The following is a 15,290-nucleotide window of genomic DNA, read 5'->3' as shown; positions in this document are numbered from 1 at the left end:
GCAAAAATTATTGGACCCTAAGTGACTTGACTTTGAGGTAATATCCAGCCTTCAGCCCTGGAGAAGACATGATTGAAAGAAAGGTGGTTCATTAAAGAAAGCTTTTAGGCTATTCCTACAAAGAGGAAAAGCAAATGCCGGGTAGGCAAAAACAACATATTTCCTATGCCACATTCAAGTATGTAGTGGGTTTGCTTGCGAAGATGGGGATTAACTTCTCTGAGGTCAGAGTCCCAGAAATGAGAAATAGCCTGCTTGCAGGAACATTATAGGAATGCAGATTTCAGCTCATTCCCCAAAAGGACCTTTTTATAGTTAAAACCATTAGCATCTGAGATGGTCCACCTTAAGATGTGCCAAGTACCAGGTCCTTCCACATGTTCAGAATCAGGGCAGATGAGCAGCTGTCAGTGGAGCTGTGCAAGGAATTCGGGCATCGAGCAGAGTTTCTCCGGCATGACCTATAGAGTCTCCTTTGCCTCTACAATTCTATTATCCTTGTTAATTTCCACAATTCAATTTGCAGTAGAGGATAAACAAACCCACCTAATTTGATCTGGAACTTCTGCAGGCTATCACAGGTCATTTAATCCAAAACACATGGCTGTAGCCATTACTATGTTTTCTGAAGTCATCTAACAGACGTGGTCCTTAACAAGGTTTCCATGTTATTAGTTTCACTTACAGTTTTTTTTTTTTTTCCCCAGCCTCTTGCTTATTACACAATTGCTTTCATTCTCCTTTAGATTAGGGTGGAGAGGAGCATGAAAGAGTTTTCTTCTTTCTGCTTTTCTCCTCTTAAATCCTAAAATAGGTGCGTTCCAATGAAAGTTTCATTGCCTGTATGTTTACCTTTCCCTTTGCAGGTCTAAGGATCCATGAGAAATGGGATTCATGGATAATCATAGCTCTGGACAGAATTTTTAAGGAAAATTTTCAAAGAAGGAAGAGATTTTTAAATTTGATATCAAAAATTAAATTGTAATTTTAACAGGCTGCAATGTCATTAGAATTATGGTGCCAAACCCCTTCAGCCATGCTCATGAAAAATTAAACACTTTTGTGTTAAATAGTATTTGCCTCTTTCACAACTGAAAGCACCCCACCCCCACCCCACCCGAACATACACATACTCTGTTTTCCTTACACTGGAAATGACATGTTACACAATCCAACCCACAAATACAATATTGTTTTTGCCAGGGTATGTCCACCCTTAATTACTGATTATTTTTCTTTTCTTTTTCAGTGAATGTTGTGTCAATGTTACAGGAATTTTGGGAAAGCAAGCAGCAGCAGAGGGCTGCATTCCCGAGTGAAGGTGTGGTGGTCTATGAGTCGCTGCCATCTCCTGGGCCACCCTACGTGAGTTATGTGACCCTCCCAGGGGGAAGCTGTTTTGGCAATTTTCAGGTAAGAAACCATAAACTGATCAGTGAAAGCTGATAGAGATAACATAGAGTAAGCCTTTTTGTAAAATGGTAACATCGTTAAGTTTTCTTGGTTGTAATGAAAAAAAGTTGTGCCATATTCCGTTACATCAGAGAAAAATTGGTCAGAGGTTCTGGCTTTAAAATTGAGTAGTTTTTAATTAGGGTGCTATCCCCTGATATTGCTTTGTCGGAAATGAATTTTAAAGCATTTTATTTGCCTGATAGCTGCTGCCTTTTCCCTCAAACATTTTGGAATAAGCCTTAAAGAACAAAGGAACTTGGGCAAAGTTCTTCCATCAGGGCCTTTCCATCAGTAGAAAGTCTTCATGTTCATGAAATCTGTCATCAAATAGTAATCAATCTACCACACACCAGAGCATGAACCTACAGCAAAGGTTGAGAGTCACAGGGCTGGGTTCAGGCTGGGTTCAGGCTGGGTTCAGGCACCTGTGCTAATCCCAAGTTCTGCTCTGAATATCTGTAGACATTGGGGAAATGTTTATCTATTTCCCTGATTCTGAGATAGGGAATAATACCCATGGGGTTTGTTGGGAGTCATATGAGATATACATGCAATGTGTTTATCTGGTTATAGAGGTATTCCAAGCAGTGTTCTGATCTTCAGTATAAAGATTCTTCCAGTTGGTTAATTCTTTATTATGTTTATGAAAGGGGTATAAATGATGATACATTTCTAGTTGTACCCCTAGATTGTTTGTACAAACAATCAGCATCTGACTATCCAGTGTGTGCAACAAATACTCATTGAGTGACTAGGAGATATCAAGCACTGGGCCAAGTAATGAGGATATATGGTCCATACTTTGAGGAAAGAAATGTACAAAAAATTTATAGTAATTACATCATTATATTCGAGGGTCAATGAAGGCATAAAGGTAAGAACTTCTCAGTTTACCAATCACCTTTGTATATAGCCCTTTGGTATAGTAACCTTTCTTAATTTTCAATAGCTGGCAAAAATGCCTCAATTATAGTTTATGGACAATGTGAAACTCAGAACTCAACTTTCCCTCTTAGCTTTGACAACTAAGAAGTTCAGAGGCAAGATTTCAGTGTATCTCTTTGGAGTAGAAATCTATAAAACTTTGCATCATGTAATTCTTAGGACTAATCTCATACTTGATATTATTTATATCTCTGCCTTTACCCTTCCTTTGAACTTGGTGTGCCTCACTCATTTTATTTCATCCTGTTACCATGTATCTTTTATATTATTTCAAATCCTTTGTGGAGTGAAGGGAAGATGTAGTTTAATAAATAGACCCACAACCCTATGCCTAAGGAAAGTCAAAAAAGGATTCACAGGAAGCAATCACAAATGGAGATGTGCAATTGAGGGTGTCTTTGCCAATTGGTGAAGGCAAGATGACATTCTCAGCCTAGCGAACAAAGTGTACACAGGCATGGAATGAGAGAACCACAAGCATTTTCAGAATGAGAGGAGCCTAAGTGTGTCTGTGGCAGCGAAATGGTAGAAGATGGTTAGGCCCTCACATCAAGCTCTAAGTGTCTTCATGCTTTGCAATGAAGAATAGGCTTTATTCTATATAAAATCAAAACCCTTGAAAAATTCTGAGCAGGTGCAAGATATATTCAAGCATCTTTCAGAAGACTTACTCTGACAGGAGCATGGGGTAATTTTAAAGAACTGCCTTCAAAACTTCAGACACTGCCAGCCAGTGGGGTCTTGCTTTCTTCTGCCCTGAGCTGTGGTCAGCAGTAGATTTTTACCTCTGACTAGTGAAAGTGAATTGCCTGATGAGGATGATTTGAAAGTGGTCTAGAAGCTTTAGAACAGAACTTGAGGTAACCCTAGACACTTTGGCATGAATGAGGGACAGGGGAGGGGAAAGAAAGGCAGCAACTGAGGAGAGGATTCTCTAATCCTTGTGAGTCTGTAGGTCCATCGCTGAGCATTCAACGTAAAGGCTGCCCATTCATACAGAGTTTGCATCTGACTTCTATTCAGGGGAGGCCTCCTATGAAAACAGACCTACTCAGCCACAGAGCAAGGTCTTGCCAGCTGCTTAAATAATCTGGGTTTTATTTTTTTGTCCGTGAATGTCAAAGATCTAAAGATCACCAAACATCTGAAGAAAAGCAAAAGAAAAAAGGCAAACAAATAAAAGAACAGAAACAATTCAAACAGCAGAGTACCTAAAATAGTGTTACAAAAAGTATCTTCAGAAAATTATGAAAAGATAAGTATCCCTGAAATAGCTATGGAAAAAGAAGCAAGCAGGAAACAGGAAATTTAAAATGCGATCACAAGATTGGAACAATAAAATTAAAAAGTGAGTAAATAGATGAGTAGACATAGATCACAGACAAACTGATAAAGGATAACAAAGTGAAAACTAAATAACAAAGCAAATTTTCTGGAACTTAGAGCAAAAAGACAAAGAGATGGAAAAAAGACAGGACAGGAAACGTGGGACTAATCCTGGAGGTAAACAGTAATCTAATAAGCCTTCTAGAAAGAGACAAAGGAAATAAGGGGACGAAATAAATACTAAGAGATAAATACAAAGAAGAATTTGTATTAATACAAATAAATACAAAGAAAATTTCTTTGAGTTAAAGCAGCACAGATATTCATATTGAAATGGCTCACCATCTTCCAAGCAAGTTCATAACAAAAGTTACACAGCTCTGTGACTGTATGAGACTTAGGGACCGCATTCTGTTCATGGATCAAAGGACTTTCATCATTGATTTCACTCTTTGCAGGGATTTTGTTTTGTTTTAAGGTAGATTGGACTTATATGCAGGATACCTTTAGAGGATCTGATATGAAATAGGGCCAAAACTGGCAAACCCGGTCAACAAAATCAAAAACTGTGTCTTTGAAAAGATAAATAAGAAAGACATTTGTGAGTGTGACCTACTTATGAAGTTCTATCGCCGCCTTCTCTTCGTGTCTAAACCCTGCCTGCCTTCCCAGACTTCACTCAGATAGCATGTTCTCCATGAACTTTCCCTGAATCTTCCTATTAGAAGTCTCTACCTCCTCTGATTTTCCAAAGCAGTTATCCTTGTTTCTTTTCTAGTATTTAATGTTTTTTACCTTATACTACTTATGGGGCTTCCCTGTATGCTCAGTGGTAGACAATTTGCCTACAGTGCAGGACACTTGAGTTCAATCCCTGGGTCAGGAAGATCCCCTGGAGAAGGAAATGGCAACCCACTCTAATGTTCTTGCCTGGAAAATCCCATGGACAGAGAAGCCTGGTGGGCTGCAACCTATAGGGTCACAAAGGAGTGGGATATGGCTTAGTGACTAAAGAGCAACAACAGCTACTTATGTGCATGTTCGGTCTCTATAATACAACGTAAGTGCCTCAGGGACAGAGTCTCTAGCCTTATATCGCTAAAATGTCAAGTACTGTGTTTTGCATATAGTAAGTGCCTAATAATTGTTATTGAAAAGTAAAAAACTGATAGTTTCTCAGTCGTGTCTGACTCCTTACAACCTCATGAACTGTAGCCCAGCCAGGCTCTCCTGTCCATGGAATTCTCCAGACAAGAATACTGGAGTGGGTAGCCATTCCCTTCTCCAAGGGGTCTTCCCAACCCAGAAATCAAATTCAGGTCTCCTGCATTGCAGGCAGATTTCTTTACCATTTGAACCACCAGGGAAGTTGAATGAATAGCTAAATGATGAATAACAAATCAAAAAAATCAATGACATTTATATTTGTCCTTTTTTAGAATATTATCACTAATGACTGATATATAAAACAGTATATACTGTTATATACAACATAATATGTCAACTAAGGTATTTCACCTAACTCTGCAAGATGGTGGGCTAGAAAGGAAAAATCAGTAACATTAAAGTCAGCTGATATTATTGTGTTCCTGTCTGTGATTAGTTTGTAAAGTGAATTGATTTTAACTTATTGATTAAAAAAAAATCTTCTAATTCTCTCTGAATTTCATTTATGCAAAGTAACTTTTCCTCCACCCACAATCTCACATAACCAATATTTGGCCATACTCGCACCCCGGGATGTGTTATGTTTGTTCATATGTAATAGCTACATTTATTATAATGTACTTAGAATATAACACATTTGACAGATCTGTGAATGGATCTAGAGGATGTAAGTCTAAGAAATTTTAATGTTTTGTTTTTGTATTTGCTGCCTTGAGAACTATGAATTTCCCAATCATCCCATAAATTTCTATCCCAAATGGTAAGACTTTCCATATGTAGTAAATTTACCATCCTCTTTGTGGTCTCTAAAAAACAGGAAACAAAATTTTTAAAACTGAACTCTTCAGCAAGGTGGCCTCTTGGTGATTTCTCTGATCATTTCAGGGTTTCCTTTTCCTTATGTTTAAACCATCATATTTTAAGGTTCTCAGGAGGATTGTTAACATCCTTGCTTTAAAAGATCCAGAATTTCCTGAATCAAATATGTTTTGAAAATGTGCTTGGGTGATTGGCTGCCAAATCTTAACCCATTTGGCCCCCAAAAGTGTGATTTGAGAAAGGAAAACCAGGAAGGGAAAAAGAGAAAAAGAAAATTTCTCCAAAAGCAATGTCCTTATACTTTTCTTGGTTCTTCAGAAACCATCTTAAAAGCTATTTTCACCACATAACATTTCATCATCTTTTTGCCAGCAGTTGGTTTGTGAGAGCCTACATGCTCATTCCTGCAATGCCTCTCATGTAATCAAATGTCACCCTTGTGCACTGCAAATCATTTCACGATGGATTATTAACGCCAAGACCATGTGCTGGGACATGGAGAAATCATTATGCCAGCAGTAGCCTTCTTACTGAGCCATGGACGTCACCTCCAATGGTGCCAAGTAACTGAAAATACTTGAAGTGGAGTATGGGACTGGACTGCAGGATTAATCCTTCTGGTTCATGAAAGCTCTAAGAGATTACGCCCATTCATTCTTTAGAAAAGCGGTATTCAGACTGAGCTTAGTCTTCTGATTAATCAAAGGAAAGCAGTCAAAAGGCTCTGGTAGACACAAACCACTGGTTTTATGAAAAGAAACCTCCCACTGAAGTAAACGGGAGGCTTGTGTCCAAGAAGACTAATTGAAGAATTTTCAGTTGGTTTTGATGCCACAACCCCCTAAAAAACAGCCAGAGGGAGATAAATCAACCATAAATCTGCCTTTTAACCGTGCCTTCATAAACTACTTTGGTATAGAAAAAGAGAAGTGAAAATATGATTTGTTTTTTAGTTTCTAAACAATAAATAAAACAATCTATTGTTACTAAACTATTTTTCTTTTAGAAAGTTATACTGAAACACATTAGTGCTTATTGTCTTTTATAAAAGAAACTATCTTCTAATACTGCAGGCATTAAGTATGAATTCATGCATTTTGGATGTATTCTCTCCATGCCATTTTTGTCTAGGCAGTTAATCCTTCCCTAGCCACATATCATGACCATGAAAACTTGCAATAATTTCCACTTTTTACAATAAGAACAACACAAGAGCCATCAGCTCAACGTCTGGCTCCCCTCTTGATGAACTCAGAAGAAAAGCCACTCATTGTTTCAGCAGCTGTTTTTGTTTCCAAATCCAAAAGGGGGAACTTAATTGAGTATTTTCTCTTATTTTATATTTTGATTAAAAGTTTTGTGATTCAAGTTTTTGTTTTCCAGCCAGTGACATAGTCTTCCCTATAGTCTGCTAGAATGATTTGGGTTAGTGCATTTTATTCTTATTTGGAATAAAAAGTAAAAATTTTTTTGAGTATAATACTACACCACGTGATTATTTATGTATATGAGTTTTGATTGTATAAAAAATGTATCCTCTGGCTAAAACACTGATGTGATAGTGTAATTTATTTGACGTTTAGGACGCTAATTCACTGCAGTACTTTTTTTTTCACCTATTTTGTGGTACTTGGGCTTTTTGTATTGTGCCAAGCGCCATATAAAATTGAGACATTTAATATTTCCATAAAAATATGTTGATTGATTTTTTTTCTTTTCTTTTCATTTTCAACCAATATATGGCATTGTGTAACAAGTCACAGTTGGGAGAAGTAAGTGGGGAAACACTCAGAGCAAATGAGCTTCTTCCAAAGCACTGTCTGTGAGAGGCCTTCCATTTTTATGCCAGTTGGTTTTCACACCAAAGCCTTTGCCTGGGAAGACTACTTTTCTACAACCCATCACCTGGAAAAACTACTTTTCCTAGGTACATACTACCCAAAAGAAGGATAGGTATGTTTCATTTGTTTTAGTTATTTTTAGGCCTATAGTATCTCTAGTCCACACCCCTCCCCAAAAGTATATGTGTTCAAATTAAGGCTCAAAAAGAGTGAACGGAGCACCTAAAAGCACACATCTACATCATCAGGACTAGGATTCAAGTCCTCCCCTGACTCTAGAACATTACTCCATACCACCACCCATAAAGAAGGCTGAGCACCAAAGAGTTGATGCTTTCAAACTGATGCTGGAGAAGACTCTTGAGAGTCTCTTGGACAGGAAGGAGATCAAACCAGTTAATCCCTAAAGGAAATCAACCCTGAATATTCATTGGAAGGATTGATGGTGAAGCTTCGGTACTTTGGCCACATGATGTGAAGAGCTGACTCATTGGCAAAAAAAACCCTGATGCTGGGAAAGATTGAGGGCAGAGGAGAAGAGGGCAACAGAGAATGAGATGGTTGGGTGACATCAGTGACTGAAAAAACATGAGTTTGGGCAAACTCTGGCAGATAGTGAAGAACAGGAAGCCTGGCATGCTGCAGTCCATGGGGTCACAAAGAGTTGGACATGACAGCAACTGAACAACAACATTTTTAAGACAATAAATGCACTTTACTATCAGATATTAAACATATTTTAGACTTTCATAAGTTGCATGATTCTCCTTTTTGTTTTAAAGTCTTAAATCACAATGAACTAAGTTTATGAAATTAAGCTTTTCCCAAGAGAGAAGGACTAGGAGAAAATTTGATTAATTCATAGTCATGGCTAAATGGAATTGTAATGTTCTCTTTTTACTGATTATTAAATAAGGCCTAGCCTTTTAACATTCCATGCTCCAAAGAAAGATTTAGTTCCTGCCATAAAATTGAGACTACTGCCTTGCACTAATGCTGTTTTAATGTCAACTATTACTGTTTGAAATCAGCCATGACCTTTTCTCTGTCACTAGATTTGTATACCTTGATGCAGACGCACGGCATGCTATGCAATATAACTTAACTTCTAAAGGAGGTATTCCTGGTAGAAATCTCCACAGGAAAGCATCCTGTTTGGCAACTAATGAGACTCAAAGATAGGAAGATTAGTTAAAACCCCTTCCCATTTGAAACTCATATGTCAGCTAATGATCCAGGCTTTAATGGCTTGCCTGTGAAACTGGAAGTGAGTATTGTTTTAATGAGACCTGGTTATCACCCAGAACTCTTTGCTGACTTTTCATCAAGCAAAGTAAACAGAGATAGTTACATATTGCTGTTCCTAAAAGAACCTCCACATATAGTGAAAGATAATGCTTGGGGAAAGGTTCCAGGTAAATAGACTTGGGACAATCTCCAGAGGGGTTCCCCAGCCTTTGCTGTTAAACTTTAGGAAGATGCTCACAGTCTTAGGAGTTGCTGAGTGAGGAAGAAAGGCTGACTTCACCTTTCCCCACCCCATCCCTGCATCTCTCTCCACACAATCAGAGCCAAGTCCTCTTACATCAAAGCAACTGTAAAAATAAACCAAAATTTTGAGCCCTGATCAATCCATCTTGTCTTCACCTTAACTTGAAAAAAAGAATAAGAAGAAAAGAAAAAAGGGAAAAGAAAAAAAACCTCCAGGAGCCAAACACAACATGGTTTTGTAATAGTTGCCAGGGACCTGGGTCTAGGTAGAATAGCATTTGCAGCAATGGTAAAGGAGGAGGAGGCCAGGTGGTTTATATTATAAAAATAACATTCTGACCCACCATGTGCATGAAACGTTTCTTTCAGTTGACAGGAACTGGGTGAGATTTCCCTGAAAATTGGACTCCCAGACCAGCCCCTCCCCCACACCTAGCAAAGACCATCCCCCCGACGCCCCACCCACCCCCTACCCCCATCCCCATTCCCAGCACACACAGAGCTCCAAATTGTTCCCAATGTATTTACAGCCAGCCTGACCTACAGGGGAAGAGACACCATATTAACTTGGGTGATTGAGTCTTAACGGTTGCCCTTTTCTTCATCACCATCTGGGAAGGGGGAAAAAAAAGCTAATATATCTACAATTAGATAAATTGGAACACATGCACATGTTCATGCTTAGACCAGGGCAGTCAAGGTCTTAAAGAACTGAGAGGGGGACAATTAGCATCAGGGCCTGGTTGGTGTGGCATTCTGTGTGCTGATGGCTTGCTGTCAGGATGGAACCAAGGTGTTGGTGACACTGCCCAGAGCTGGCAGGCCGTACACGCAAACTCTGCAAGTCACTTGCTGAGACTTGGACTCTGAGTCACACCAGCAAATGCCCCCCACCACCTGAATGACAGGCTTGACAGCCTAAAGAATCTGGGCAAGAATTCTCACCTCACACAGAGTCCGTTTATTTGGTTTTGCCACCTGCAAAGTCCCAGCTTGGGAGAGCCCCTTGGGTCCAACATGCTATTGAGCAAATGCCACTAAATAACACTGATCTGCTGTTGGCCCCAGAGAAGACGGCGTCTTCAGCTTTGAGTCTACATGTAGACACAGTCTGTCAAATGTATAATACATGACGGGTCTTTTTCAAAAAACCTGCTCCTAACCAACCACTTTTCAGCTCCTCAGCTACCACCGGTAGGCACAGAGTAAAGTGTACCTAACTTGATTTGGGATCTGCACACTTATTTTTCTTGATGTCTTTAAAATGCAAATGTGAAAAATTCTAAAAAGTCTATTGTTTAAGATGGAGAAAAGTCACTTATATTGATATCTTTTCACAGACTTTCTTTTGAAAGCCCTATAGTTGGGGTGTATGGACAGAAAAATATTAGTATCCAGAAATAGTCACTCAATACATGTTCTAATACAAAGCATGGGAAAAACTGTTAATAAAATGAGGAATACTAGGAAAGTTAATATTCAGAGTATAAACTGTGTCATCCTGGCTGGAAAATGTTTCTGTGAGTAGTAATGCACTTATAATAATTTCAATTTTTATTGTTATCAATAATTAACAATAAAACTAATATCTTATTGGGCATTTCTATGCTTACAATATGTACATGACTGCTAAAATTTTATTTCAATGAATTTCAAAAATTTCTGTACATCCTAAAAAATGGACTAACTACTATTTTATTTCAGGACAGCCCATTGACCCACAAATAAATCTTGGTTTAATTTTTCTGTTGTATAGTATGACACATGGAAAATTATCATGAAGAAATAAGAACTGCTGAGTAAAAAGGAATATTGAGACTTAAGTTAGAAGTGCCTATAGACTTCCTAAAGGCTTAATTTTAGAAGAACAGTCATAAATGATTTTTTTTTTCAACCTGAATCCTGCTGTCCCTAACTTTTGTGTAAAAGTAATTTCTCTAGTAAGAAATTAGGCTGTTTCATGTTAGCAGAGGTGGATTTACTATTGCAATATTGAGATTCATAATGACATGTATGGACTTCCCTGGTGGCCCAGACGGTTGTATTTGGTTTGGCCCCTGCCCAACAGCCCCTGACACCCCTAGGATTTCCTAAGTGATAAGAGTGATAAAGGTATCTTTTAGTATTCATAACAAATAAAGGGTTATACCACACCTGAGTTTATGTTAATGAAGTGGCTTTGGGGGAAGCTCCTAGTGATGGGGCCTGGTTGCTAGGAGAATCAGCCATTTGATGAGAAGTTTAGAATTTTCAGCCCCAACCTCTGATCTGATAAGGGAGACGAGCTACAGATTGATTTATGCACCTACCAGTGGCCAAAGATTTCATCAATCACGCTTATGTTATGAAGACTCCATACAAGTCCTAAATGGTGGGATTCAGAGAGCTTCTAGGTTGGTGGTGCTGGGAGAAGGTGTAGAAGCTTGGAGTCCTTCCACACACACCTCGCTCTATGCATCTTTCTCTGACTGTTTCTGAGTTGTATCCTTTTATAACAAATCAATAATCTATAACTAATTTTTATGAGTTTTCTGAACTGTTCTAGCAAATGATGGATGCTGAGGAAGGACTTGTAGGAATCTGTCATTTTTAGCAGTTTGGTTAGAAACACAGGGAACAGCCTGGACTTGTGTGATTGGTGTCTGAAGGGGGGTCATCTGGTAGATGAGATGGCTTTAGACAGAGCCATCTATGGAATCTGATGCTATCTCCAGGTGGACAGTTTCAGAATTGAGTTAAACTGTAGCATACCCAACCTAGACAGCATATTAAAAAGCAGAGACATCAGTTTGTCAACAAAGGTCCATCTAGTCAAGGCTATGGTTTTTCCAGTGGTCATGTATGGATGTGAGATTTGGACCGAAGAATTGATGCTTTTGAACTGTGGTGTTGGAGAAGACTCTTGAGGGTCCCTCGGACTGCAAGAAGATCCAACCAGTCTATCCTAGAGGAGACCAGTCCTGGGTGAAAATTGGAAGGACTGATGTTGAAGCTGAAACTCCAATACTTTGACCACCTGATGCGAAGAGCTGACTCATTGGAAAAGACCCTGATGCTGGGAAAGATTGAGGGCAGGCAGAGAAGGGGACGACAGAGGATGAGATGGTTAGATGGCATCACCGACTCAATGGACATGAGTTTGAGTGGACTCCAGGAGTTGGTGATGGACAGGGAGGCCTGTGGTTCATGGGGTCTCAAAGAGTCGGACGCGACTGAGCAACTGAACTAAACTGAACGGTAGCATACCCAGCTGGCATAAGAGAATTAGTTGGTGTGAAGGGGAAAACCCCACATGTGGTGGTGACCAGGGGCTGTTCTCCCTCTTGACCATGAAGCCAGTGAGACTTCTGCTGCACAGGTGACTTCAAACTCACAGGCCAGTTTTTAAAATGTGTGATTTCTTATTGTTTTTCTCATACAAAATCCCTCAAACTGGGTAAGCTTCAGGTCCCACACAAAACCTGGTTCTGCCTCTGCTGATTAGAAATGAGACAGAACGGACAGAAGCTAGAGCAACATTCCTCTAAGGATAGTCCTGGATCCACCTGCCTCAGAATCACCTGGGAAGCTTGTTAAAATGCAGACCCCCACTGCGGTCCATCTAAAGAGACTCTGACTGGGAATGTGCATGAAAACTAAAGGTTTCGAATTTTTGGTTTGGACTGATGGCTGAGGCTTAGCAATGGTCTTTATAACATACCCTGTGGGCTCCTAGTAGCTTGTCAATGATCTCACATCCAAAATAAAATAAAGAGCCAGAAGGAGCTGGTCTTGGGAGAATTTCTCATCCGGTGGAGCCGGAGAAGTTTAATCTAAATGACTTTTTGCTCTTCAAGGGTTACCAAATATATCTTAAAGTTGTTGAGGTAAAACCCTTAAAATTTGTGTGGTAAAACTCTCAAGTCTCTTGGCTCCATTCTTAACCAAGGGAACAATTCCAGACAGCACAAGAAAATTCTAACAGGGGCTGACAGTTGATCTCCTGTTCTAATCACAGCTGGTCTTTCTCCATTTTCCTTCTCCCTATGGTCCAGGTGAAGAAAAGAACCAAAAGGACATAGGAGAGAAGATGATATTAATATAATTGTTAGCACATGCCTTCATCACTGAGGACAGTTTCTTGAGACACTACACTGCTTCTCCCTTGGCCTTTTCTTTTTAAAGAAGTTGAGTTCATCATGTGGGGATGGGAGGAGATATTCTTGGAATCTTATGTCAGAACAATCCACGGAGTACCAAGTATTTAGCTTGGGCTAAAGTATGACTTCCCTGGTGGCTCAGACGGTAAAGCATCTGCCTACAATGCAGGAGACCTGGGTTCGATCCCTGGGTTGGGAAGATCTCCTGGAGAAGGAAATGGCAACCCATGCCAGTACTCTTGCTTGGAAAATCCCATGGACAGAGGAGCCTGGTAGGCTACAGTCCATGGGGTCACAAAGAGTCAGACGGAACTGAGCTACTTCACTCACTCACTCAAAGTACTATCTATACTGATTTGGGGAATGCTGGGAGACTTTAGCCAAATTATATCTCTTCTCTATTCCAAGGTGGGTGACCATTTCTGTGACAAGCAGTATAGTGTTGTGGTTAAAAATCTGGGCTTTTAAGTCTGACAGACAGGGGGTTTAATCCTGCTTTGATAATTTTTTAAGTTGTATGACTTTGGGCTATATAACCTCTGTTTTCTCAAGGGAAAAGTAAAGATCACAATAAAATAAACCTTACAGGATTGTGGTGATAACTAAATGTGACAATCGACATAAAACACTTAGCTTGTGCATGCGTGCCAAGTCACTTCAGTCGTGTTCAACTCTTTGGGACTCTGTGAGCTATAGCCTGCCAGGCTCCTCTGTCCATGAGATTTCCTAGGCAAGAATATTGGAGTGGGTTGCCATTTCTTCCTCCAGGGGATCTTCCGGACCCAGGGATCAAACCCATGTCTCTTATGTCTCCTGCATTGGTAGGTGGGTTCTTACCACTAGCACCACCTGGAACAGCTTAGCTCAGCACCCAGCAACAAGGATTACTATTAGTGAGCTCTGCCTCAAGGAAATGGCAACCCACTCCAGTATTCTTGCCTGGAAAATCCCATGGACAGAGGAGCCTGGCAGACTACAGTCCATGGGATTGCAAAGAGTAGGACACGACTGAGCAACTAAGACAGACAGACCTCAAGGGTGGGCTGAAGAAGTTCCCAATTACCTGATGGGAGCAAAGCTTCTGTGTTAGCTATCTGTGGCTGGGTAACAGATTGCCACAGAACTTCTCATTGTCTCACTCTGAGGATCAGGGATCTGGAAGCCGCTTAGTTGGGTAGTTCTGACCCAGGGTCTCCCAGAGGTTGCAGTCAAGCCTGGAGCCACAGACATCTAAAGGCATGATGGAGTCTGGAGGATCAGCTTCCAATCTCCCTCAGAAGGCTCTTGGCAGTAGGAATTAGTTAGATCCTTAGCATATGTACCTTTCAGTTGGACTACTCACAACACAGCAGCTGACTCTTCTAGAGAGAAAGCAAGAGTGACCAGGAAGGACCACAGTGCCTTTTATAACCTAATATCAAATGTGACGTACCATAGCTTCTGCCGTATTCTGTTGGTTACACAGACCAACCCTGTACAGTATGGGAGGGGACTGTACAAGTGTGTGAATACCAGGAGGCAGAGATCGCTGGGTGTTTTCTCAGAGGCTGGCTACCCCCACCTTTAAATAGTTTTCCTGAGCAATGCCGCAGATGCTCTTTTTTTTTTTTTTTTTGGCTTTAATTTTAGAGCTGAGAGGCTTTGAAATGATTATAGTTGTTTATAATCTACCGGCAAATGAAAGACATCCAAGCATCAAGATAAATGTCTGAGTGGGGTCTTCTGGCCACTTGAAAGACACGTGGCTCCACATGCTAAAGAAATCCACAGCTGACTTTGGTAAGATCTTGACTATTAAATATTCCAGCCCTGCACTTTCACGAAGTGCAAAGGACAGAAGTTGTCTCTCTGTGTTAACAAGTAAGAATGGTTAGCGGAGAAGTCATGGTTTACAAATCTGTATTTATGACTGGGGTCTGGCTGACAAACAGCAAGAATAAACCATACAACCTGGGGAGTCCAATTCCAGCAGGAAGTTGCTTTGAAATAACATCATACTTCATTCACTCCCCAAATGATGTCTTTGACGACCAGTTTGGACACATCAATAAAACGTCCTGTCACTTACCATATTTTATTTTCTTGCAGCATTTCCCACTGTTTGATG

General features: G+C 40.1%; 1 protein-coding gene across 1 annotated transcript in view; it reads left to right on the top strand.

The window, feature by feature from the left end:
• The window catches only part of LIX1 (limb and CNS expressed 1), a 52,873-nt gene that overhangs the window by 20,572 nt on the left and 17,011 nt on the right, over positions 1–15,290 (top strand). The window contains exon 2 of the mRNA XM_052644200.1: positions 1,250–1,413. Within this exon, the coding sequence (XP_052500160.1) occupies positions 1,250–1,413 (164 nt within the window). The remainder of the gene's footprint in view (positions 1–1,249; positions 1,414–15,290) is intronic.

The sequence above is a fragment of the Budorcas taxicolor genome, chromosome 7 (genome assembly GCF_023091745.1).
Source record: "Budorcas taxicolor isolate Tak-1 chromosome 7, Takin1.1, whole genome shotgun sequence".
NCBI lineage: Eukaryota > Metazoa > Chordata > Mammalia > Artiodactyla > Bovidae > Budorcas > Budorcas taxicolor.
The sequence above is the reverse complement of the archived record's forward strand: the minus strand, read 5'-3'. Positions and strand labels throughout refer to the sequence as shown.